Source organism: Strigops habroptila, chromosome 1, assembly GCF_004027225.2.
Source record: "Strigops habroptila isolate Jane chromosome 1, bStrHab1.2.pri, whole genome shotgun sequence".
Lineage (NCBI taxonomy): Eukaryota > Metazoa > Chordata > Aves > Psittaciformes > Psittacidae > Strigops > Strigops habroptila.
Window position 1 is genome coordinate 87231679 of NC_044277.2, and position 27604 is coordinate 87259282.

General features: G+C 42.4%; 1 protein-coding gene across 1 annotated transcript; it reads left to right on the forward strand.

Moving 5' to 3' along the window:
* Positions 1-375: 375 nt before the first annotated feature.
* On the forward strand, positions 376-26823 carry LY86 (lymphocyte antigen 86). Its single transcript, XM_030498872.1, has 5 exons — positions 376-640; positions 14469-14555; positions 16022-16150; positions 23086-23138; positions 26053-26823. The coding sequence occupies exons 1-5, from the start codon at positions 520-522 to the stop codon at positions 26146-26148; spliced, it is 486 nt and encodes a 161-aa protein (XP_030354732.1). The 5' UTR covers positions 376-519; the 3' UTR covers positions 26149-26823.
* The last annotated feature ends 781 nt before the right edge of the window (positions 26824-27604 follow it).

Genomic DNA, 27604 nt, shown 5'->3' on the forward strand with positions numbered 1-27604 from the left:
ACTTCCCTCTAGCAGACAGATTTGTTACTAACATCATCGAAACCAAACTGTCCATCTTGCAAAATTTGGTCTGACTTTGTGTGATTAAGTGGGGGTGATTTGGATCGCAGTGTTTTGCAGCCAGAAGGGCTAATTAAGCCTGTCTGAAACCTTGACCCAGATGCTTTGACTTCAAGAGAAGAAATTGGCAGCAAGAGAAAAACTAACAGTTTGCTGCATTGTTCCAGCGGGCACCAAGGAAGGGCTATGCTGTGCAGTGAGTAGGTATGATTAGCTCATTTGTCATTAAACTAACATGCAGCAGAAAGCAGAAGTCTAAGCACACGGAAATAGCACCTCCCAATTCTGATCAGCCTCCTGTTTATACCATGCTGTAGTACGGCTGTATCGGCTCACTCAACCCTTCTGCAGGCGCAAATGTTGTAACTCCTGTCTCCCTTGGAGGAAGGAAGGAACACTTCCCTTCACAGAGGGTTAGCAAGAGACAGAGAAGTCATCCTGCAAACTACTACCACCACCATGAAGATATCAAATGTTCTTGTTCTCATCTTGGTCTTGCTTTACATCAATGCCAGCACAGAATGGCCTACGCACACAGTCTGCAAAGAGGACAACTTGGAAATATATTACAAAAGCTGTGGTGAGATTTTTAAAATTTCCATTTTCCTTTTAGCTGGGCAGCAAAGTTGTTCTTATGCAGTGAGAGATGCCTGTAATCCAGGCAATGAATGGAAGGGTTATGCTCCCGAACCAGCACTGGGTTTCGCAGCTAGAATATTTTTCATCTTTCAAATACAGCTGGTTTGGTTGACACACACACAACTCTAATTGCATTTATATAGGAGATAATAAAGAGAAAATAATGTAACCTATTTCAGAATAATAAAGAGCTGTCAAAAATCCAGTTAGCATGAAAGAGATGACCAGGATTTTTATCTCAAAGTTAAGTTAAATAAAAAGAGGAAGACCCTGGATCTTTATCTTTCTTTTTACCCCTGGGATGAAACAGATTCCTCAATGCACTGATCTGCTGTTTTCCTGATGTGCAGCAAGGCTGTGGTGATATGCTTTCTGTCCTCCCACTTGGAGTGACAAGGGACCTAGCGTGACAGTGGGAGAGATTCATGTTCTCCGCCATTGCCACTGTGCTTAGCAAGACTTCGGCAGCAGCACTTAACAGAGGCATTTCCCAGGGACCATAGGGTTTTGTTTGTTCTTTCAATGTGTAGAGAAGAAAAGGAGCAAGCAGCACTGGAATGACTGAAAATGAATTCACTGAATGGTGCTTGCTTTCCACCTCTTGCTTTGCTGGCCTTGTGCCTCTCCTCTTGCGCAGATCTGCTTTACAACTGGGACAAAGGGAATTAGATTCACAGACGACTCATTCATTTTCTGCACGTGATGTGAAAAGCGATTCATAGCAATTGAGCACCCTAGAGTTTGTTTTTCCAATTCATCCCAATACAAAGGATTTCCCAGGGGGCTTTTTCTCCCCTGTAGCTTTCATGCGGTTTTGCACGCCCATTAAAATAAAGCCAGTGAGGGACAAGAGAAGTAAATAAATATTTGTAATGCTATTCTTTACTGGCCTGCTCCCAGGAGACTAAAGTCAGGCTTCACATATTATAAATGGGTATACTGCACTAGGAAAATATTTAATTAGATATTGAATACAAACCTCATTATTACCTTTATTTTAGTAAGAATTCATTGTTTAAGTTAATTCTGTTCCCTCAACAGAAGGTCTCAGTTAACATGAGATGCCTTGACAGAGAGGCACAAGCTACAACTTGAGCCAATTCAAATGAAGAAATTTGTCTGCTGGGCATGTGTCAGACAAGCATTGCTTCTTACTATGCACACCAGTGACCTAGCTAACAAAATGCATTTGTTTAGAGCTTGTGTGTCACTTATTCTGGTTTGCCACATGCAGAAAGGTAAGAGGTACATTCATTCAGGAGGAATTCACAGCTTGAGAAGCACAAGCCAAAGATCACGCAGGTCAGGTCCCAACACTGAGAGTGGATTTCTGTTCTCCCAGGCACAGCTGTGGGAGATGAGAAGATTACACAGACATGGAAATAATGCAAAAATTAAGTCAGATTCCTCACTCCCTTACGGCTCTGGCAGATTCAGTTGTGTCAACACTCCCAGCTGCTGTTAGCTTTCTGCCCTGCCTTTTTCTAGGGGCTACCACACCTGTAGCATCGGACCAGGATGCACCATCTGCATCTCTGCTGATGCAGCTCATAGTCTGGTAGCTTCCAGGAAGCTGAAAAACACAAGGTGTTTTGGGCTAAGCCCAAAAACTCTACAGGTGGGGAGGATAAATCTACATACACTACTCTACATTCCATTCAGAGAAGGTACTGCTCTTACTGAGCCTCCTGGCAAGCTCACAATAGTGCAGATCACCTTCTCAGGAGAGGGGAAGCTTTGTCCCCACTTCATTTCACTGTAAGCCACAAGCAGACGGGCAGAACATAGCTTCGTTCTTCAGCTATGGGTGGGTGGTGTCCCACCAATTGTTCTTAACCCAGGAGGGGACAGACACTCTAATGCCTACGTTTAACAAGCCCCTTTGCCAACAAACCTTCTCATGACAACTTTGCAATGTCAGCAAGCACAGAGTCAATGCCAGGCAACTGCCCATACTCTCTAGCTATTTCAGGGAAGACTGCTCCTCATGTGCCTCCAGGCTCAGAAATCCCCATGGTATTTCCTACTCACTGAAGATGCTAGAGGATGACACATTTTTGGAATACAGTGGCCACAGTGAGGTATCTAGTATGAAATCTTGGATAAAGCATTCCATGTTGGATTCAAGAGGATCAGGATTTCACCTCTGATGGGCTCTATAGTAACCCTATAGAGAGTTACTATAAACTGATATCAATGAATCAGGGTTGAATCAAGTAAAATTTAAGGAAATTGAGAGAATTTTAGCCAAGTACTTCACAACTTTATTTCTGGAGCTGAATGCCCTCTATCAACAGATTAATAGAGTTCAGTCTGAGCACTTAAAAAGGAGCTAAGTGTTCATTTTTACTTTGCAGTTTATCATATCCTCTCCTATAATGCAGTAAAAATCTGACTAAAGCCAAAAATATGAGCTAATATAACTGTGATAAATGTAGCACAGAAGCTTAGGTGGATAACTGAAGACAGACAGATAAAGCATATCCCGCACACAGGAGCAAGTCCCAATTTCCCTGTTACAAGCACTTACTTTAGCTGCATCCTGCACCTATAGTGTGTAAGATACCGGCATGCATCAAGCCCCCAGCCTCAGTTCATATTCTGGATCCTATAGATCCATCCCACCCAGCCATGTCAGACTAAGCATTCAGTAACCAGGACCCCAAGATATGCATCAAATGAAAGGGCTAGACAAGATGCTAGTGATCAATACAATGCACTTGTAAAATACCCAAAGTAATCTAAAAGAAATCAGACAAAAATTCTCAGCAGCAAGTCCATGGTGAGAAACTCGGGCTGAGAGACGGGTGGTCTAAAAGTAAAGTAAATAGGCACTATGCTGCCTCCTTTATACAACCACAGGAGACATAACACCGAGACAGTCCATAAATAGCAAGGCATTTCCCATCAGTGCCACTCTTCCTCCCAGGAAGAAGTGACAAAAACGAAGGAAGATCTCAAATGACCACAAATCACTTTAGAAACCTGGGCAGGGATCCCGAGATAAAAGCAACACAGGTTAACATCTCTGACTGAGAAGAGAGAACCGTAATTGGCAAGTCTATGCAGAGACATGAAAAGAACCTGCTACACAAATGACTGATTCCTATCCCTTTTAATTTCACAGTGATTTTTACAGTAATAACACTTTTGATCTTTCCAGCTACATTTTAAGAGGCAATTGTCTCAGAAGGGAAAGGCAGAAAGGCAGGGGCAGCAAAATGCCCCAAGCAGATTCCAGTGCTATTTGAGTGTCAGGCACCCACCTTGAAGTGCAAAGTGCAATGCAGTCAGAGACTACAAATTGTAACTCCTCTATGTGTCTACCAGCACCTGCTTCTATTATTCTATCTGCTATTCATGTAAGCCTAATTGTCTTAATTAGCCATGAAAACATTCTTACAATGTAGTGTTCAAATGGGGCCCTCTTCATAGGCTAAAGCAGGCTGCTACAGACGCATGGAAACTGTTTTCCAACTATTCTTACAGCTCTTTCTTGAAATGTTAGTTGAGCCTACATAAAACTGGCGTTTCAGAACGTCTGTTTTTGTTTTGACCAGCAAACCCAAACCAGTATGCTCAGTGATTAATAAAGCTCTACTTTTAGACTAGGACCTCAGCTTTCAGAGCTACCTGCTGCCTGAAACTGTAGGTTACTTGACAGTGCAGAAAAGGTTACTGATACAGCAGAAGGTTCTTAGAAAGGGTCTGGAGAGCATCGACCATCAAAAACTTTGTTTTCTGTGTATGAGAGTGAAAAATGGGGAATTTCAGGGAGATCTTCAGGAGAATCAAAGTAGTAGTATTTGAAGATGACATCTTGAGAAATACTCATTGGGCTTTATAAAACACTGTTCAGACATGGGATATTTTGCTATCAAACATTTCCCAATTCAAGTCTGACTTTGATTGCTTTTTCTTCTTTTTTCATCTGAAGCAAGGTTAACAGCCATTAGGTGAAGTTTCAGAAGGAGCAATCAATCTGTAGTAATTTTAAACTCCAGAACCTAAATATATAAACAGTGCAACCAGTTTCAAGTTTTATATCTGCATGTCCACAAATTAAAAGAAATAATAAAACACATTTAGGGATATAGGTAACCATTTGCTTTAATTAACATCTTCCGCTAGGCAAAGCAGCGGGGCCCTCTGGTCATCTAGAGAATTATTTTTACTTGCCAATGTCTCCTCCTAAACAGAGCAAAGCCAGACTGAACTTACATCCACTGAGCTCCATGACTGCTTGCATAGCTCTCTGTCACACTTCAAGCAGGGTCATTTCTGTAAAGCTTTTTCCTGCTCTACATTGGTACAGTAGGAGAGCAGCACTGCCCACTTCAGTATGAGCTTGCACTGGATTGCGTTTACAGATAGAGAAATCCTCATTTGTATGGCTTTTCTTCGAACTTGTGAGCATAGGTTTGGATCGCCACTAAAATGACACCTTGAATTCAACAGGGTTATTGTGGTATCGAACTTGCTGTGGTCAGACACCACAGTATAGACACCTTCCTTTTAAACATTGCTTTGAGGGAACTGGTTGTGCTTGAAAAATGAAAGAAGAAAAAGTGGAAACTGGTTAGATTACAATTTTCTAATGATCTGTCTGCCCATGCTGAAAAGCTGCAGTCTTACTGCCCCCCCCCGCCCATCATATCCTTTCTCCTACATACTGAGAGATCAAATATTCTATTTCTCTTGAAATCCACTTGCTCCTTTTTTTAAAAAGAGACTTGTACCACCCATCGCTGCTCAATCAGCAATACCAACCTGTAAACAGTCCCACTAAATTGTCATCACTGCAGCACTAATTTTACAGCACATCACTTTGTTTTCTATGTCAACCAATGTTATTAGTCCTTTTCCTCCCTGGCCACACACTTGTATCCTTTATTCAAAGGTTACAAGTAACCCAATAACTTCAGCTGACAAAGAAAAGTCTGCAAAAAAATCTCACTTCATGCTTCTTCAGGGCAAATGTTCTTCTAGACACTTAGTAAGAGAAGGTTCTTTTTCCATTATTCTTTGGGTTTTTGGCAGACAGATTGAGCCAGATGCTTCTCTTGAACTTATTTATTTATTTCCCTCAAGCAGTCTCCAGCAATTGCCTCTGCTTCTAAATTATTTAAAGCCATACGACATTAGCTGCCATCTGATCTTTTGTTGCATAGATCACTAATGGGCAAACAATCAAAGAGCTTAAGAATTCCACTTGAAAACATTTTTTATTTCGTTTGCTCTGTCCAAGCCATGTTAGTGCCATAGCCTTGATGCTGTATACATCTGCTATATCTTACTCCAGGAGGAAGGCCAGATGTTGACATGCATATTTCTAGCACCAGATCCTAACAAACTGCAGCTATCATCAGAATGAAGGTAGCATAGATCTGAGTGCACATGTAAATCTTTTTAAAATTTTGTTCCCTCCATGAATTAAAACTACCTCATCTATTTCATTCTCTGATTCACTAGAGAAGATTAAAACCTTCTTTTCCTATGTGACCTCTAGGGTGGTTCTGATTTCATTTTACCTCTTCTTTTAGAGAGGGGAGAGTTTTTATTAAACTTTAAAATGTAAATGGTAAGGAGGAGCAGGAGACAATTTCAGACCTCCAAGGTACTCTGGCAAAAACATTAGGTTCAGCATCTAGACTTTGAACCATTTAGCAAGATCAATATTAATGCTTTCACGGAGACTAGTATTGGAGAGAATTAACCTCAGCTGAACTTTTCCCACCACGTTTTAAATTTTCCCGTATAATTTACTTCTCAGAGGTTTTCTCATAGTGCCAATTTCTTCACCAAATCAATGAAGGTCCTGCATCATGGACTGCAAAACAGGATTGTTTATGTGTGGCAGCCCCTCCTGCTTTTCTCTAGATGCTAAATCTAAACTAGTAGACACATTTTCCACCTATGACTTCTGCCACATCTTTGGTTGTTGTGGCCACTAAGTCACTAAGTTATTACAAGCAGGAGGATTAATGGCCCCTGCTTCTTCCCTTTACAAACAAATAGAAGAGGCACACCTAGAAAACTGTATATTACATTACAGTCCAGAAGTACTGTGGGCAAGGCAGAACTGTCATTTACTGTTGCATGCTGAATTTGAGTCTTTATGGAGGAAGCAGTCTAATATATATGAAACAGGTGAGTCACAGCTATATTAACAGTTTCATAAAAACTTGAGATTAGCTCCTGTATCATATAAAGTAGAAATTATCAAAAGGCACATTCATTGCATAAAGTCAGGAGCAAGAACAAACCACAATTGCTTGTAAGTGTTCCGGTGTAAAGCTTTCTGAGTAATCATATGAAGCATTGCTAGACTTCCTTGACAATGCCACATCATTTCATTTAGAGCTGTCATCAAGACCTCAAAAATGGAACCTACAATGCTTACAGTTTACCAAGGAAGAGAGGCCAGAATCAGGTTCTCACAGCAGTTCAACATCCATAAGAAAAAATATCCAGAAGAATTGAAGAATAACTAACACATCTCAGAAAAATGAAAAAACTTCTTTAACATTATTGTATGTTGGTGTCACCACACCAACTTCAAGGAGGCTTAGGCAACCTAAAACTAGGGAGGAACAGTGACCATCAGGGACAAGATGTTCAAACACGCGGTGCAGAACCACCACGTACCAAATCCAAAACCTTTGATCTGTCCCAGATGCTACTTTTAGACTCAGGAGAACTTCCAGTTCCAAAAAGCCAGGACCTTGAAAGCTACCACAAATTAATCCAATGCAGCAGGTTCCTCTTCGCCTGAAGATGGATGGCTCCTGTCAGATAACCCAGCTGTGATCGGGCAGACAGGAACCCAGCTAGTTTCCTCTGCAGAGCAAGCATGCCATTCCAACGACAGCTCGCTGCCATGCTCCTGCAGTGGATTTCAACCCATCCTGGGAAAATGGGAACATTTCGCCCATTTATATGCTGCTGTTACTGTTCTGTATCATCAGTGGTAAAGCCTGCTATCCCGAAACATGGCATGTGTCTAACAGCAGGGCAGTTTCTAGTAATGTTTGGTTCTATTTCTGACACAAGTCTACAAGTCTGTTATGAATCCCCAGTCATACTGGCAAGCACTGATATCCAAAATATCTATCGCAAGTAGAGCACTATAAAGGATGATATTGTTTTAAAAAACAAAAAGCAACAAAAACCCCACAAGACATGGAGAGAAGAGACAGATCTGATTAAGAATAAAGGCAGTTACTGTACGCATCTTACTCATGTAGGGTATGGTGTTTTCTTACCCACAGAACAGAAATACAAAGACTTTCTCTCTCTAATACATTCCCTGCTGGGCCCAAATTAATGCAGTATTTCTTGTTACACTGCTGTAGCTGAAGCCTGCCTTGCCTGCCTTTCTCTCTCAAGCTAAGTAGGACAAATCAGGATTATCAAATACAAATACAGATCTGTATGTGCTATCCCTCAAAGCCAGCATCTTTCAGTTTTGTCTTCTCAAATAGGCTTAGACAAAGATTTGTCATACCACATAAAGCACAGAAACCCCCCTTTCCAAATACCACCACTGGCAAAAGCAAGGAAAGTCCCAATGAACCTTCCAGACACTGGGCCTCCCCTCGAGCCCTGGCAAACAGCTCTAACAAGCCTGCTGCCAAGAAAGGTGGTTCATACAGGAAAAAGCAGGGGGACTGAGGTCAAGCCTTCTGCAAGGCTGCTTTGTGCATGCTGGTGGCACCCTCATCCCCAAACACAGCCCTCCATCTGCAGAGAGCCCCTCGGAACTGCTGTCTTTACAGGGGCTTCCCTCCAGCTCATCACACCACACAGCTCCTTGCCCAGGCCACCGGCAGCTCCAGGCAAATCTCTTAGTCTTTTCTCCACCTGCCACACCTCATGCCCTTTGCTCACAGGCTGAGCCCTCCATCCCACATCTGCTGCTCACACACTGTACCTACTACTGCAGTCAGCGTCCCAGCAACGTTTGGAGAAGCTACCAGCCTTCTGAGTTACTGAATATGTGCAAATTTGGACACTGGTTATACTCAGCAATGTCTTTATTTGAAATAGCAAGAGGCAAAGTCTTCATCCTTTATTTAAACTAATTCTGTAAGATGCTGGAATCGCCTTGCTTCAAAACTAGGGCCCATAAACACCAGCCAGCAATGCCCATGCCCTAGTCTGTCCAAGCAGCATATAATTGCTCTTTGCATTACCAGTGTTCAATATTATTGAGAGAAGAGTGGAAATTATTTAAATATTGCATAAATACTTTTTTAAAACCATATTTTAAGTTCATTCTGCTAGTGTTCTGGGGTTTTTTTAGCTTACAGATGATACTGAGACCAAATCTTCAGGCTCCCCTCTACGGCCATGTAAGTTTTATCAAAAAGGAAGCAGAGTTATTCACTCAATTGGACATCTCCAAAAGCTTCAGGTTTAAGCAGACCTCAGAGACCACAAGTTGATAGCAGTGTTTGCAAAGGGGAATTCCCGCAGTCCGTACCCCCCAGGACATTAAGGATACGTGAACTCTAATCTTCCTATTCATCCACCTCCACATTGCCTAAGCAAGCCAGAAAGGTATAGGAGATAAAAGATACCATGACCTCTGGAAAGGAGGCCAGTGTCTGTCTAAACTAGGCAAAAGCCTGGGGCTGATCATATCCGAGGTGAGCATCCTGAGATAAAGCATCCTCATGATAAACTAGAAACAGCCAACATGAGTCTTACAATTTATTCTGCTCCCCTGTGAACAGAGGGTCACTCTGCTCTTCCCAGAGTGGCACGTAGTGAAGGCAGGCCCAAAGGGAAGTTCATTAAACTGAAGGTGCTCAATGAAATCTAGATGCACACTGGAGAGCTGCTAATTCACCTGATGCTTCTTCCACAGTGCCTTATAAGTAGATTCCAGTACCAAATATAACCTTGAGCATTCAGGTTAATTTATTTAAACAGACATCAAAGGGAAATTGTTAAGTGAATACATAAAGTCTGAGATCCCAAACAGTTCCTCATTCTTCCCCTCTCCTTTCATCACCTTGAATGTTGTAAGGACTAATGATTTAATTTTATTAAGAGCTTTGAAGGTGAGAAGTGTTGGGTAATTACTAAATATGTTTCTTCCTTGTTCTAATTTCCAGCTCCTCTAGCACCGGTCTGTCCTTGTTTGACCCTAGCCAAGTACAGCTATGTTATTACCTTCAATTCTATGGCTTATTTGCTCCCAAAAGTGCTATTTTGAAACACCCAAAGCTTACCAGTTTGGAGAGTCTTCTCACCATTGCAGAACTAACAGATACGGACTCTTACAGGCAAAGCTTCTCTGCTTATTGCGCCTTTCACTCATACCACTGATTTTCATGCTCATATGGAAACAATGTGATTTTCAAGCAGATTCAGATGAGAGTAAAGCCAGCAGAGGATAGTTAACAAGGTGGGGGTGGAGGGAGAGAGAAGAGGCAGAGGCTGTTGTACACCAGCCCAGCAAAGTTCCTATAACAGGTGCTTCCCATCTGGCCATGCCATTTCTGTAATGCCCAGTTAGTCACGTAGCAGCTCAGGCTCTGAGGGACATAGCCACTGTGGGTTAGCACGTTATCATTTGCAGCTACCTGCTTCATTCTTCCTGCCGGACATCACCTGCCAGAGCATAGAAGGCTGTGGGGTGTGAGGGCAGCCCCAACTCACAGCCTTGTGGCTTCGTGCACACCCATGTTCCGCAGGAGCATGAGCTGGTGCACCCAGAACTGCAGTAACTGAGGCATCAAAGTGTGTTCCCATCTGTTGTCCCTGTTATCAAAGTAATAATCTCCATCAAAGGCACAAGGCTTGCAGCCAGGAGGGTCACTTAAATACACCATGGTAAATACGTTTGAGCTAAGTTACCTATGAACCTTCTGCCAAGAGCAGGAAAGGAAACTCTAGGAAAAAGCATTCAGGAACTCATTTGAGCTTTCAGGCTGTACTACACACATCTGCTCAGTCTTCTAGAAAAGCCCAGCCAAATTCATCACTGTGAGCACTCCACAATAGTAAGACAGGCTGAAATCTGGAACTGTGGTGCTGCTACAGGTCATATGCAAAGAAAACTACATACCAAGGCAACGTAGCAATAAATCTTCATTAGGGTACTTGGGTAAGGGTGAAATGTGAGGTGGGATGCATGGGGTCAGCTGGCACTATACCATGTAAGGGGTGACCAGTGGCAAGATGCCAGGTACGTCCCAAATTTATACCTCACAAAGCAGGTCTGTACCACAAAAGCCAGCCTTCAGTGGGAGCTGTACATTCAGTGCTAGATACAGTTGAAAGCTCAGGATCAGCCACAGCATCAAGTTCAAATAACAGGTATAAGAGATCTGAAAGTTCACCAATCATTTACAAAAGCCTCTTTCTCAGAGCAGTTACCTGAAAGATTTAGAACTGGCTAGAAAGAAACTTGAGATAAAATGATGCTCCGAGGCACCTTCATGCTAGCTGTAACATATGTTGCAGCCCCAGTCCTTCTCACTAGAAACACAGAGACAAAAAAGTGCCCTTTCTCTCTCCACCCCACACCCCCCAGCAAGCAGATTTTCGCTGATAAACCTCAACGTGTTTGCAAAATTTCCAGCAACATTGTGAGTGTTGGTAATATATCAAAGCCGAACTGGAAAAGCAGAACTCTGCAACCAGTTGAAGAGTTTCTAGCTTTAATTATGGAAGAGGGAGCAGATTGAAGGGAGTGGGTGGAGGGAAGTCTGGGAACATACAGTACTGTGCACCATGAAACGTTGCAGGGAAGTGGAAGGCTGAAGGGCAGCCCCACGTATTTTAGAGATTTAACGGTAAATGTTATTGCTCTGCACATGTGAAAGACATAACATGTATTTTTTTTTTTTCAGTCTAACCAGCTCAATTCAGATTGAGGCAAACAAGGAAGAATAAGTATTAAACCTCCATAAGAGACATACAGTGACTCACAGTTGTGTATCTAAGATGAAACAAAAATGGCAATTGCCTCGAGTTGCCTTTGCCACACGAGGGACTCCTCAACATTTAAAGCAAAAGATGGGTATAGCACACTACCTTAGTTCATAGTGCACAGCTGAATATACAGACATCTTCACTTATCAAATGGTTAAAAAAAACCCACTATTTTATTTAATTTTATTTTACCAGCAACCTTTCTGCCTACATTTTTTTAGAATCCAGATCCCCTGGCACCATTGCTTTAGCAACACTGCCATCCTTTCAATTAGCTTCAGCAGGAGGCCCCCATACATATCACAATATCTGAGATGTTGGATTGCAAAGTCATAGCCTGAATTTCCACAGGGTCAGAAAATTAACTGGTGTTCTTTTGCCAGTGGAAAAGTTTACATTTCTCAGCAACAGAGTAACAACACAAAACCCAAGTGATCTAATTCACAAATTCTGCTGCAATTTCTCATGTGAGTGCTTCCTCGCTCTCTTCCTCTCCGGGGACCAGACAATACTTTTCTGGATACACCAAAGTCCTATGCTGCATCACTAGCAGTAGAAAACACCCATGGCTACAATGCACCATGAAACATGTCATCTGACAAAAAAGCTCAATTCATAGAAAAGAAACCCAAAACATACCACACATACAAAAACCCAAATGCAATAGGCATGAGACATCCAAACTAAAACAACCCAGAGGTCAGGTTCATTTTAAGAAGCCTATGCTTTCCAGAGAAGCTTGGTTTCATGAGCACCCCCTTTCCATCCAAACATATATTAATGAGAATGAACTAAAAATTGAACTTCTAGCCCTAATACCATGATTTAATTTGTTGACTAAAGCACAGCCTAGTCTCTTTGAAAAGAGAAAAGCATGCATATGATGCAGCGCCACTTGTGACTATAGCTCTCTTTGGAAATTACAGAGCTGACCATTTCAGTCATTGGCAACCAGCCCTGTTTGTAGGCATCAATGCCCAAGTTGCTCTGAATCTGAGCAATTGCTTCCTAGACCTTATCATCATACCACATACAAAACAGAGACAAGAGGGGCTCTTGCAGAAGTCCAGAGGAAAGCGGAAACCAAGCCCTGAGAGGTGGTAGACACCAGAGGGGAAGCAGGCGTAACGGTCCTGGAGAAAAGAGAAGTTTGACAAGCTTTCCAGCTGGAACAGGAAACTGCTCTCCTACCCGATTGCAACAGCTTCTGAAGCTGCAATAACAAAATGAGAACTGACAAGAATATGGAAATGGAGGAAAGACAACTCTCTGACTCTTGTCATACTTGAGCGGATAAACAACTGCAGGCACCAACTTTTTGTCCCAGACAGATCATGCAGATGCAGAGACTGCTTTAGTGGTGTGAAGGACAAAACCCAGCAAGGGACACACAGGGAAATACCAGTGCTTTTTATCTCTCTCCTTTAAATAGTTATTTTAATGTACCAGACCTTAAGACTCAGGAGCTCCTTTTGGACCACACTGATAATCCATGTGCTTGCAGAGCCTGGCTTAGAGCCCCCAGCTTCTCCCAGCACTTTCATTCATTTCATGCTCCCCTCTAAGTCACCCAGGATTGCTCCCTGGTAGCTGTTACAGTTGTGGGGCACTGCTGCAAAAATAGGATCAGACTACAGAGATGCTAGCTCAGCCCCAGTACCACAGGGACGCTCATGACAAGTTTTACCACAGCATCAAAGGAAAATTCTCCCAACCTACTATTTTCAATTCAGTGAGAAATTTACCTCAAGCAACAATAACTTAAAAACAGAATTCTATTCTCAAGTCTGTGTAAACGGGGGAGACTACAGCTGCTTCTGCGCATGCCACAGTCTCTTCTCTGGTTTCCACAGAGAAGAAAATTGGATGCGCAGGCTGGCTGGAAAGCCACCATGAGGGACAAACCTATGCCTAAATCAAGCCGTAAGGCTCAAGATTATATGTTTCCAAACTGGCTAAATCTTTCTCCTCCAGCCATGGTTCTGGAACACTTTCACATGCCTTTGATTGTGGGAGCAGAACTGTCAGTTGTCGCTGCTGCCTGTCACCAGACAGTGACACCTTAGCAAGCCTTCAGGCGTAGCATAATGTCTCGTGAAGGCTAGCAGGGAAAAAGGTGGAAGTGGGGGGAAAGCAATTTTGTTTGTACAGGAGTTTTGGAGCTTGATGCAGATAAATGGATAGTGTAGGAATCAGTAAGAGCCACATTCATACCAGTCATGGGCTGTAGGGCTTCCTCTTGACTACAGTCTCTTAGGAAGGGAGAAATGTAGAATATTTTCTGGGTTATAAATATCACATGATGGTGGACCCAGCATGAAATACTGCAGGATCTCAGTTACACATTTTATTTTAATCTTTGGACTTCTCATCCTACTTCAGGATTCAGTTTTGCAACCAGCCTCACCAAGCCATCTTGCGATACTAATGAATTAAAAAACATCATCATAACCAATTGCTCATCACTGCTGAGGAAGGAATAGTGCTCCACAGATCCTGAGAAGAGCAGCTGTGCTAAGACTTCACTGCTGAATGAGTACTGACTATCCACCACTGTGGAGAACTTGCTTTCCCTGGACTTGGATCTTTTTCCCCCACGCAGTAGGTTTTAGCCATATATATGCTATCATCTGAACATGCTTCAGATTGAAGTGGCAGGAAGGACAGAAGTAGTTATTAAACACAGGGTATGAGACCTTTGAGCACATCTTGGAGATTTTTAAGCTATATGTAATCTGTTTTTTACAACACTTCTGTATTTTATTGTTGTCTTCTATACAGTCAGCATCTCATTAAAAATACAACTTTCTGTCTCCAAACAGATCCCCACCAAGATTTTGCTTTCAGCATTGACCGTTGCTCTGATGTCTCAAGCCACACCTTTAACATCAGAGCTGCAATCTTGCTAAGTAAGTAAATTGCTATTTTCTCACACCATAAACAGGTAGCTCATGTGTGAGCGCTGGTATTAAAAAAGCGAGGGTGACAACCTCCTATAAAATAGGAAAGGGCTTCACATCTGAGAAACTTCAAAACCTGCCCAGGGCTACAGAAATGTTAGGTCTGGTATCAGCTTGGCCTCAGACTAAGTATGTCACCCTAAGCAGGTCACATCAGCCCTCAGCCTCTATTTCTCTCCTACCCTTCATTAGTACGCATGGATAGCCAAGGTGTGGGGTGCTCTAAAGCTTGTCTTCACAGCTAAATCTTCTGGGGAGAATCTTGTTGAATGAGACAGCTACAGCACCCACAGTCTCATGTCAGCATCAGCAGTGCTCATCAAATTGCCAGGGCTGACCCTTGCAGTTAGGAGACAGATGGGACTCACACAGAGCAAGGTGGAGGCACCACCTCTCTGTCCCTCCTGGGCATGTGGAGAAGCATGCTGTGGGAGTGCTGGGGAAGCATTAGCTTGAGGCAACACAGTCATGCCATCAGTTCAGCACCTGTGCTAGCTGAAATTATACCCTTCAGCACTTGACTGATCAGCAATAAAAGGTCAAAAGCAGAACTGCATTTGAGCTAATGGGCTGGGTGTGCAAGTTAATATTAGCCATAGCTTGCTTTGTGACCCTTGCACAGGAAAGGCACCTTTTTGCAACCCTGTTGGCCCCACCAAGAACCTCTACTACCACAGCATAAATATGAGAGCACTGCTGTATGCTCCTAGTGCTGAAAGTAAGTTTATGTGCCAAGTGTCTTTTAGCACTTGGGAATGCTTCCTTGCACACAAAAGGTCTCCCTCCTGTGAGGCATGCTGCCCTTTTGCCTAGGAGCATCAGTTTTCAGGTGGCTGTAAAGTTAAGCAAGCCTGCAAAAATCACATTACAGGCATTTGCAAATACTTTATCAACAACTCAGAGTACAGAATCTCCCTCTAAATCCAGTAGCATCACTGGCAGTATCTATGTTAGCAAGCGAGGCACAAGCAGGCAAACTCCCAGCACTGCCAAGCTGCTATGTTGGTCCCTGGCACAGGTTTGGCTTGGGACAGTTACTGTTTTCCCAGGCACCAGGTACGGGCCAGAGGCTGCTCCCAGGGACACATTGGATATGGTCCCCCTGCTAAGTAGAGTAAGAAAAAGTTTAGATGTGCAGACACTAGGTTTATGATGCAAGGTGGTCTCAAAGTTAGAGAATGGTCATGGGTGTATTTATTTAACAATAAAGATATATGCTATTATGTCCCCTCTTATATACCTTAAGGGACTTAGAGACCTGTTCTTGAAGCATGGATTTCTATGTATTAGGAGTTCTCTGTGAAAACATTCAATGGCTTAAACAGCAGGGGAAAAAAATAGTATCTTTAAAAGTAAGGTAATAAACCTGTTTACCCTTGCACTTTCTCCAAGCTGTCCTTCTGCTTTGTGTGTAGGACACAACATCAAGGAACTGTATGTCAAGCTTAACCTGATCATAAATGGGAAGACCGTCTTAACCTACTCGGAGACGCTTTGTGAGCCGGGTCATTCTAAGCTTATTTTCTGTGGAAAGAAGAAAGGAGGTAATTTAGGTAGCACTAAGTGTTTGATGGCTACTGAATACTCCAAGCAGGATGCACCCGCTGTGCTGTTGAACGCACCAATACATAGTAATGTTCTGTTTACTTCAACGGCATGTTAATGGATGACAGAAACACAGTAGGACAGAGACATTTTAATTTCAGAGCCTGTTTTTTCCCCTAACCTGCTTGCTTTTCTTTTAATCACAGAATATTGCATGCACATGGGATTTCAAGTCCATAAAAAAATAACTGTGGTAATGTGACGCCATCCAACAGCACAGAGGTTCATAAGCCCTATTTATAGCCACATGGTTGTCATGTGAGCAAGAAGTATGACAAAAATAAAAGCCAGTTCTAGAAAATAAATGGCTGAGCAAACAAACAAGCCATTCTGAACATGTTCTTTACTATTAAGCAAGTAACACTTCCTGTCCTTAAAGGCAGTTCTTAACTCAGCTTTAAGAGGAATTACGCTCGAATAAGGATATTGGGATCAAAATACTATTTGATACCATCTATGGTTTGCATCTTGTTTCTGCTCAACACATGCCTATGCGGCAGTCAGATGATTTCAGTTCATGCCAGTAAAACTGCCAATTGATGCAGACTTGCACTAGTTGGTTTACAGCGGCATTAGCTGCCCCTAAAAATCAGGCATCTTTGGTCCCATGTGAGCCTGGGCACCTCAAGGTGCCTTCTGCCATGACACAGGTAGTGCAAAGGTAGTTATGGTATGTCTGGAAGAGCTATAGTCATCCCTCTGGACTGTAATATCCACGTATCTTAAATGGTTATTTTGAAATCCCTCTTACATCATGATCATCTCTTTAGGCTGATTTTAAAATACAGAGGTAGAGCTCCAGGGAAGTTTCAGAGTTGTTAGAGCACCAGTTAGTTTCAGAAGCTCTGCTTTCCTTTCACTGACTTGCATCTCCATCCTGATAACGCTGCAATAATTCATGTGCAAGGGCTATGAGTTTAAAGACCATGCACAGAACTGCTGCTAAGACAGCCCCTGGAAAATTACTAAGACATTTCACAGAGCACAGAAATATCACAAAGAATAATAGAGAAATGCTGCATGAGCAACCAATTATGTAAATCCTGTAAGCCAGATAGACAAAAAAATTTAATTCAGAGATTTCTTCAATTGTGTATTGAGTTACAAGAGGGGAAAAAACCACCCACAGGCCTACTGAAAAACTATCTTATTCTGATGAAGTACTAAATAACGCCCTTTAGAGAATACATTAAGGAGAAGTAGAGTCAGTCCTGAGCTGAGCACAAACTGCTATTCACACATTGAGCCACAAAGCCAAAACCTCCTGGGGTTTCCAAGTCCCTTAATCTTAAACTGACAGGTGATTGTTTCTACTAATTGAAGTACATTATGATATAAAGCCATAGTTGGTGGTTTAAATAATACTATATATCTTCATTTGGAAGCATGCCTCAGTTAGTGCAAGGACCTCTGCCACACACTTTAATACACGACCTCTTGTTCAGTAGCTGTTTTTATTTAGTAATTAAGTCACAGCAGGAAAGAACTGAACTTTCTCAGACTAAGGTTCAAACTCAAAATGTGGTATTTTTTAATTACTTGACATTTGATTCCAACCCATGTTTTAGGACACGGAAATCAGCTGAAGTCCAATATGAGGCAATTCAGCACAGCCATACTTGATCATATTGGCACAGCTGTAAATCTGACCCAATAGCTATGCAGAAAGGACAATATTGTGAATGGCCAAGCATGCAGCCTAGCAAAGGTACAGAGGAACAGATAGCCCCTTCAAGTGAAGCTTTTCATGCAGAGCCCCTTTTTCCCTGTTATACAGACAACATTTCCAACATCTGGTCGGACCTGACCCAAGTTTAAATATAGTTCCACACAGAATTTGCTTGCCTTCCACAAGGAGGCCAAGTATTTCCTGTTCCTCCCTCTCCCAAAATGAGACAGAACATAGTTCTCCTACAGGCTTTATTGGTCCACTGAGTCGTGTGGACAAGCAGAGCAGAAGTTGCAAGGAAAGGAGACTTCTAAGAGCCAGATGTGGCAGTCTTTGGTGTTTGGGGTTGTTTTATTTTTCTTTGCTCTCCTAAAATGCTACACCTTTGCCATGACTAGGAATACTTTTGGAGACTTAATATAGCAGGAAGTTTCGTGTTTGTCATAACCATATAGTATTTACTATTTATGTTACAAAAATTCACATCTGGCACTCCTAAATAGGATTCCAAGATCTTTGAGCTATATGCCTGTCGTAAAGTTGTTAGCTCAAAGGAAAATGGGAATGCAAGGAAATGGGCCACTGCCCATTTAAGAACAACAACAACAAAACCGCTAAGTTCTGAGGCATAACATGAACTCAGGTCTTTCTCTTTTTTAGGAGAAAGTTCTGGTTATTCCCCATTTCCTCCAAAGAAAACAGTTACATAAGATTTAACAGATTTCCCAACACAATCACCAAAATCGGAGAAAAAAACCTGGCAGGGTAATATTTAGCAATGTGCCAACCACAACTTGCAGACTTATACAAAGCTTCCTGACAAAAAGATAGCTGCATCCTCTGCAAGTCCGCAAATTTTCTTTCAGGCTCCACTGATAAAGGCACCATAAGAGCATTTGCACAATTTCTTGTGCACACTCCCAAACCATAGAGAAACACCCCCTGTGCTTGCCATCTCCATTCTTTGCATTATTGCCTCTTCTGCCAAGTGTTACAGTGAGCAAGTTTCTAAACTAGTATTTGTGATTAGAAGTAAAGAACATAACATGAATTACAGAATTTGGGTATCACATTGAGAGTTTACGTACATGTTTCTGAGAAAGCAGCTACACTATAAAGCTGGATTTTTGGGCTGACATGCAATCCCTTTCATCTCATTTTTTCCTTCTCAGTAAAGAGAGAGGATGTTTCTCACCTGGCTATGTATTTATGTACATTTTTCTCACTCATCCATACAGATATAGCTGGCAGTTACTCAGATCATTCCTACATCCCTAAAACTCAGAGAAGTTGTGTCAGTTACATGGGTGCAAGATCGTGTCCTAGAACAACTCCAACATGGAGCATTTAAGTTCTAAAAAGATTTAAAACAGAAAAAGGAAGAGGTGGGTGCAGATGTACAGGGCCTTTATATAGTACAAGAGTGTGAGAACGTATAAAAATTTTCAGTGCAGGGAAGATTTGAGAAAGAGGAGTGAGAATTTCATTATAGGTGTTTTGTCAGGAATGAGAGGCATCTTCACGATAAATGATAACTAGTAACTTGAAGTAATCCTCAGGAAGTTTTTTACACATTTGAAAGCTCTGCTTCAGACTGGAAACTACCAGAGGCCTGCTCACTGGCAGGGAAAGGGACTGAAGTTATTTTTGGTAGAAACAACAGTGAAAAGCTGTTACAATAAATACAATATTATCACCTTGAATCAGTGGTACACTAGAAATGTTTTCCAGCATGCTCTACAGAAATCAGCTTCAGTTAAATCTTTAAGAAAAAGGTCTGAAAATAGAAGGTGGATTGAAAGTCTATCATTGATGACAGCATGCTTGACAGATATTATAACTTACCAACAGACTAATAAAGAGAATTTTTAATTGGAAAAATGCACTCATGTTTTATGCCGTTCCCAATGTCTGTACATTTTTTGCAGCTACATCTGGGTTTGCTCTAAAAAGAAACCGCAAAATTCTTTCAATGAGCTAGGCTCAGTGTTTGTGACAGTTACACTTACTGCAGCAGATGTGTTCATCCTCTTTCAATGGAGGAATATAAAAATGTATGAATATATGGAGAAAAAATGTACACAAAGGATGCGGTGATAAACTACAGTCCTTAAAGCCTTGGAGAATGTTTACACTTCTGGAATTATAGCAGAAATCCTCATGTGAGAGGAACATTGAACAGGCTTTGAAAAGCCTGTTCCTCAGCAGGAACTGAGTACCTCAGCATAGGTACTGAGGAGGTTGCCATGATCTGAACTGAATATGAATAAGATTCAGCAGATCTATGCATCCATATTATTTCCTGGCAAGTCTCAACTAGCTGAAAATGAAAACTGCCCTTGCCTTCCTCTCAGGACACACTTTCAAAACAGCATAGTCCCTCCCCCGCCCCCCTCACTGTTGAACCAAGGCTGGAAAGTTTCTCTGAAGGTCACTCAGTCCAGCTCCCACCTACATCAAGCAAGACCATCTACAGCTGGTTGCCCAGGAACATGTCCAGGTGGGATTTTTGAAAACATCCAGGGGTGGAGACTCCACATCACCTCTGCCCTGTGCCAGGGCTCAGCCACCATTATAGTAGGGTGAAATCTACTGAGCTTCACTTTGTGCCTACTGCCTCTTGTCCTGTCACTGGGCAACACTGGGAAGAGCCTGGCTCTGTCCTCTTTACATCCTCTCTTCAGGTGTTTGTACACATTGATGGGCTCTCCCCTAATCCTTCTGTTCTTTAGGCTAAACAGTCCCAGCTCCCTCAGCCTTTTCTCCTTGAAGAGATGTTGCAGTCCCTTAACCGTGTCAGCGGACCTTCACTGGACTCTCTCCAGTAGCTCCATATGATTAACTGTGAACCACTGCAAGACTCCCGATTAGAAAGTGCTAAATAAGGGCAACACTGAAGCATAAAGCAGCAAACATGGACCTCAAACTGGACACACATTACCTTGCTTTGCAGTTGGAGGCTCACTAAAAGATAGCACAGCCCATGAGAGCAATTCCATCAATTGCTGAGCAAAGGCATATCTACCACACATCAGGTAAATTATGGAAAACTTCTCAGAGAGGGCTGAAGCAGAGCCCCAAGACTGCATCTATCTAGCTCTGATGTAATCGTTACTTTGTCACAGCAAAGTAGGGGGGAAAATAGCTTCTACCTACACTCAAGGAGAGAGATTAGCATTGCCATCATTTCAGAAGCAAATTTATGGCCTGACGACTCCTACTTCATTTTAAAATACAGGCTTTGCAGAGCCTGAATGCTGCATCTGTATGTTTAGATTCTGGATGGCTTTCTGACAGTGTAGGTGAGACTAATGAGCCACACAATCCAAGAGGAGTTTTCCCCACATCCCTGGGGAGAAGGTCTTTGGGGAAGGGTGACTGTTCACAGCCCAGGCTCCTCTCCACTCTCCTCCGATGTCATCCAAGGTTTGCTAGGCTTAGAGCTGGCTGAAGGAGAGACAGTCAAACAAGGCTCTCTACTGAAAGAGAGGACACATTGCATGGTCCACACCACCCTGAGGAGGCAGCTTACAGTATGGTTTAGCACACATCAACACATACAGCTCAAGTCCCACAGGAGACACTCATCACCCGAATCATGCACTTTGCAATGCCTTTAACTCCCATTTAGGCTCTATTAAAGTTGTGAGCTGAGAAGTGGGCTGCACTGTATTTTTTAAATTCTTGAGTCACCGCTCTCTGTGGTGAAGATGTGACAGACTCCAGGGCTCTGCTTCGTGCACAGAAGCAAGCAGCAACAGTGACTGCTCTCTGAAAAGGAAAAGACTTCTTGGTGGCCAGGTGAAGTAGGCCAGGGACGCAGAGAGGAATGAGTACTGCAGCATAGCTGATCAGTTTGAGAGTTACAAAACAAAACATTCTTCATTTTGACATTAGGTTTTTCAGGGCAACATTGAGACGTTCTACAACTTTTCCACCTCCCAGAATCATCAGAGCACTAAGTTTAACATACTCCTCATTAATGCAAAGGTATAGAACATTAGTGATGTCTCAGGTTTCTCCTATTCTTTTCCTAGTTCTTTCTTATAGTCCTGATTATTTCATACAAGTTTGTTACAAGGCACTAACATTTCATAGCATGTGTAAGGAAGACTTTCTGTGGACTCTTTTCCAAGTCAAATACCTACGGCATGGTGGGATGGACCACATGATACAAAAATGTTGTTACAAACCTTTTGTCCAATCTTTCACATGAAAGAATTTAAATCAGCACAGTGAGACTGGACTAAAACAACTCTCTAGAAGCGACAAGCATCAATATGCCAGCACATACTCATATAAACATGATGAAACACTCCTCTGTCACTGTCAAAGTAAAGACTGTTTCATGACACCTACAAAAGAGAATCCTTAAACAGTTCTTCGACTTTTCCACAACTTGTGGAGGGCAAGAAATTCTGAAATACTGTAACATCTACCAATTTTATTTTCAGTCAAGTCTGCACAGTTTAGCCCAGTAAGCTACGAAAAAAGTAGGAGGAACTGCAGAACAGCTTGCTAATTCTGTCCATTAATGCCAAAGTTGCCCTTTCTTCCACAGCAAAGAGCAAGCATGCCTTGCTGTTAGGGAGATGAGGATTGGAAGCTGGAGCTCCTGGGCGCTATTCCAGTCACCAACACAACTTGTGATAGCTTTAGTACATCATGTAACTTTTCGGTGAAAGCTCCCTCAGCAGCGAGACAGATATGTTTTTATTACTTCATGGTCACGTTCAGCAAGCAGTCAGAAGTCCACACCTACAGAAACACTCAGCTCAAATCGTTTTTAATTAAAGTTACCAAAACACTACCATTCAATTCTTGCAGATGCAGGCAGTTAATAGATCATGCTAAAGGACTTATGTCTGGCAATTCCCCCTTCCCTTTCATTTCCCCATTTGCAGGATTCATGCTGGCATAGGAACACCCACCTGGTTGTGCAAAGCCATGCCCCCTGCTCCACTCAGACAGGGGCTGTAGGTTCTCCCTGAGCCCAGGCTCTGCCCTGCTTTCCCCATAAGGCAGCACACATCCTGATGTTTCCTCAGGAGGACTATTATGAGACTGTATAGAGCACACTGCAGTTTCATAACACTTGTCACTGGAGCACTTCAAAGCACTATTACAAAAAAGCATCTACGATTAGCTGCTCGTTTCCTTCATGTGCTGCATGTCTAACCATCTACCACCATTTTTGCTTTTCAGAACACCTCTACTATGAGGGACCAGTCACACTGGGAATAAAAGAAATCCCACAGGTAAGTTCTCCCAAGCAGAAGGGCTTTCTGGATGAGGTATAGTCAGAGGACTACCAGCAACCACATCAGCATATTCCAAGCTCCCCCAGATTGCACACTGGATCTGACAGTGTTTACATGACTAATCCTCTTTAATATGAAATTAAGCTGGCTTTGCTTAAAGCATTATCCAGAGATAGACAGGTTTTCTTAGGATAGCAGGTCCCCTCTGCCAGCACTAAGTCATGCAGCCATACAGTTCTTCAGTAGGCTCCCCCTCTATTTCTCTTAAAATAGCAAGAAAAACAGCAGCTCCAGGAGACTCCTGAGAGACCAAGGCTGCAATTCAGCTCACTCCTTAGTGGGCTGAACAATTTGGAGAAGCTCATTCATCTTCACTAGCTATGAATGTAATTTAGTCAACTATTGTAATTGTATGTGTTCCACTAAGCATATATGGTGTTAGATACAGGGACAGAGGTCTTCTAAGTTGCAATTGGAAGTACAAGTTAATTGGGCCAAGAGCACTTTCTCTGGACTTACGGAGTCTTAAAATAATAAGATAATTTCTTAGAAAGGTAAGAAAACAGACAGTACTCTAGGCACTGCTCTGAATTTCCTGGGCATCTGTTACAGAAGGTTTTTACAACCAGCCTTCTCCACACTGAATTAAGTCTCCTTCTAGAAGGTCAAAAAAATCACATTGCAAAGCAAGATAAGTCTCAAATGTTTAGCGCACCAGAATCTCTTGATAGGGCACAACATGAAGCTATATTTGACCAGTAAATAATTGAGAATTTTTAGTCACATGCATGAAGAGACTAGATTGAAGAGGAGAAGGCAAGATCTGGATCATCAAGGTATCTGTTTGAGAACATGGTGAAGAAAGTATCACAGTCACTACTGCAGATGCACACAGTTCAGGTGGTCAGTCACACACTCCTTAGATTTACTCCCACAGAGAAGCACAGCATGAGCTCTCAGTTCAGCAGCAGACATAAAACCTTTGTCAGAGCCTCAAAGATGAGGTCTGGGACCTGCTCAGCACTGGACTGGTCCAGGTGCAAGAAAAGAAGACAAGATCATAACAGGGATATAGAACAAGGACATGAGTCCCAGATAGCCTGGCTTGCCAGGACTGGCAGAGGTGATAACAAGAATATCTGGCTTCTGGGTGGATTGAGCCTTCCATAACAGCTACTTTCTCATATGTCTCAGTCCTCCCTTGGTGATAACAGCAACCAGAACCTTCACTTTCCAAGGCTTTCGCACAGTGAGCTGGGCCCCCTCATGCAGGCTGTTATCCTACCCTTACCAGCCTGCTTCCCTAAAGGCTACACCTAGAGATGCTGTGTCGAGCAATGCCTTTTGATCTCTCACACCAGAGTGCCCAAGCTCATAACAGCCAGCATCAGGCTCCAGAAGCATCTTTAACTAACATACCAAGGCTCTAGACAAACCAAGGCATAGGTCTTTAGACCAAGAGAAATCCCTAGAAACATCCACAGAGACCAATAAAACCCCAGTTCTGGGTAAATTAGCTGAATTTGGAGCCAGGAATTCTAAGACTGTTCACAATCCTCTTTTAATAACAATTTTTACCCCTGAGCAAAAAATTATTCTGGAGGAGAAAGAAATCTAAATCACTAATGAGCAATGGAAATGAGTTATTATAAACTCTCTTCCATGAATAAAACCAGAAGCTTTTGGGGAATTAACATGCTTGTGAGAAAGGGAATAGGAAACCTTTTTTGTTAACTAATCAATCAGGCAAATAACACCATACTTCCATGCCAGCAATAAGGAGTTATCCCAGGCAGAAATCATCTTCTGCTCATTACGAAGAGCGGCCTTATCTGAGCAGCCTGAAGGGCATTTGTGCAGTTTGCACAGCAATTATAAGAAGGCTGTATTCTCATGAGCATGTGGCCATTGGGCCTCTCTTTAAATTTGGATGTTACACTTGACTTGAGCCTCTCTGTGAGGACACAGGCCATTTACTGCTTTAGAAATCCCGTGGTAAAAGGCAAATGCCAAGAAACCTGGCTCATTCTAACTATCCCAGTTTCCACTCTAGAATTAGAAGAGTTCTCAGCAGGGCAAGAGCTTTCTGTGGTTCAAAGCCAGAAGGCCACTGCTGCCAAGCTCTTCTACCCCAGGTTTTGCTCCCCTCCACACTCCAGAAAAAACAAAGAAATGCTGCAGTACCAGGAATCTGGATGGAATGAAATCTAGTTCACCTCTTCCTTAGAAGTTAAATAAGCTTTGTCACCTCCCCTGCCTAGTGCTGCTACTTCTCCAAGTGTCTGGAAAGAACAGTTTTGACCAATACAAAAAAGCCATAGTTTCTTTAAGGTTGAGATTTTTTGCACTGCAACTATAAAAGTTCTCTCCAAAGCCAGAGTTATTAGTAGTTTTAACTACACAATTTGAAACTAAACTACTTCTTGTTTTATTATGTAAGAACTCACTACAGATTGAGTCATCTATACACACACTTCCCCCTAGCTCATAAATGTTATATTGATAACAGCGTACACACTGAACAATAAGATCCAAGGAAGAGAAGTGCCAGACAGAGCACTCTTCCCCTTCCAGTTACTAAGCATCACAGGCCATATTGTGCTTGCTCATAAGAAACATGAAAAGTTACACAGATCTGAAATGAATTTTTATGCATCAAAACATTTTGTTCTCCTTGCACTGTTTTAATTTTGAACTTGTGCTGTCAGCATTGACATCCCTGATGAGATTATTTTGGCAGAAAATATGGGCAAGTCCTTTACCAGTTCTGAAACATTTGGACAGGAAATGTTTTGGGGAAACTGGATGTGAGAAGTGTTATTCTGTTTCTAGGAAGAGGGCTCCCTCACAGAAACAGAAGCAATCAAACTACTGATGGGCTAATCTCTTGCTTTGTGTTTGTCTCATACAGGGAGATTACACTGTTTCGGCAGAGCTGACTAATGAAGATCATGTCACTGTCGCTTGTGCCAATATTACCGTGAAAAATTATTTAGACTATTATTAGCAACAAGCCGATTTCATGAGAGCTACAGACTACCAAAGCTATTCAAGCCAAGCAAGCTGCTTGCATGCCACAATGATTCTGAAGGAAATAATCCCCACGTGGTTGTTCTGATGCTATTCCTTTTCATAATTCACTATTTTCAAGATGTGACTAGACCCTCTAGTGGCAATTTTCTCTCTAAATGCACACTCTAGCCTACTTTTCCTTCCAATATACACAGCTGCAAGCAGAAAGTATCTGATATCAACATTCTCATCTTGGGATGAAAATAGCATGAGGCAGAACAGGCAAGAGCCTAAACTTCTCTTTTTTTCCCCAGTAAATTATGGAGGTATCATTTCTAACAGGCTAAAGATGACTTTCATACATACGACTTATCATGCAGTTACAGCATTCAACATTTTCAGTCTTCTCCAGAGCCTGTCAGGAGCTTCCACTAGTATAGATTTTGTTATATCACAGAACAAAGACCACATAGCATGAACATGCATTTTTCCCAGTGATCCATGCCCTGTTACCAGATTCATATCACTCAAGTCTTCTAGGGTCTACCTAGAATTTCATTCTTCAATGTTTTTCAAGTGATATGTGAATCATTCTGCTATGTGTTATGTGCTCTTCTTGCTTCTCAATAAATTCATAATGAAAATAAAAAAATTCTCATTTTTCCTCATGCTTCTAGATCTATCCAAATTTTGGGGGGGGGAGGGAAGGAGGAGGAAAGATTGAGGGGAAAAAATTCACATGAGCAATTTAATATGAAATATCAGTCATGTTGAAAAATATTTTATGCTAGCAGAGGACAAAGCGTTCCTTGCTTTGAGCATGAAGCCGCAGGAGAAGTAAACACTAATTACACTCCCAGGTGCAGCACATCCCCAAACCCTCTCATTCTAGGAGCCTTCGCAGCTAGCATAACTGATGGGCAGGTAGATAACCAAGCACAGGGCAGCACATAGGAATAGGATTTTGGGCTGGAGAGTAGGGACACCTGTTTGGGAGACTTGTAGCATAGGGGGAGGACCAGGAGTAGGGTTGAATTCTAGTTTGGAAAGGTATGGGCAGGAATCAGAGCCACAGGAGCATCCTGTAGCTGAACACAGGCTTGTGAAAGATGGCAGTGAGCATTGGACCGCATGCCGCATCTGGGAAAGGTTGAACGTGTACAGCTAGGACAGCTGTGGCTCGCAGCTGGGCACACAGGAGCTCTGACACATGGCCTCCACCCTGCACACCCACATGCTGCGGTTCAAACAAATTCCTGAGCAGCAAGAGCATCTCTGCTGCACAGATGACCAACACCGCAGAGCAGCCAACAGCTAGCAGCAAGGGATAGGCCCTCGTTTCCCTCCCATTCAGCAAAATTCTCACCTGCCATCCCAGCAAAGGCAAGCAAGTCTTTGAGGCCCTGACTCACGTGAGGGAGGCTTACCACTGTTGAACATGGACCAGTAAG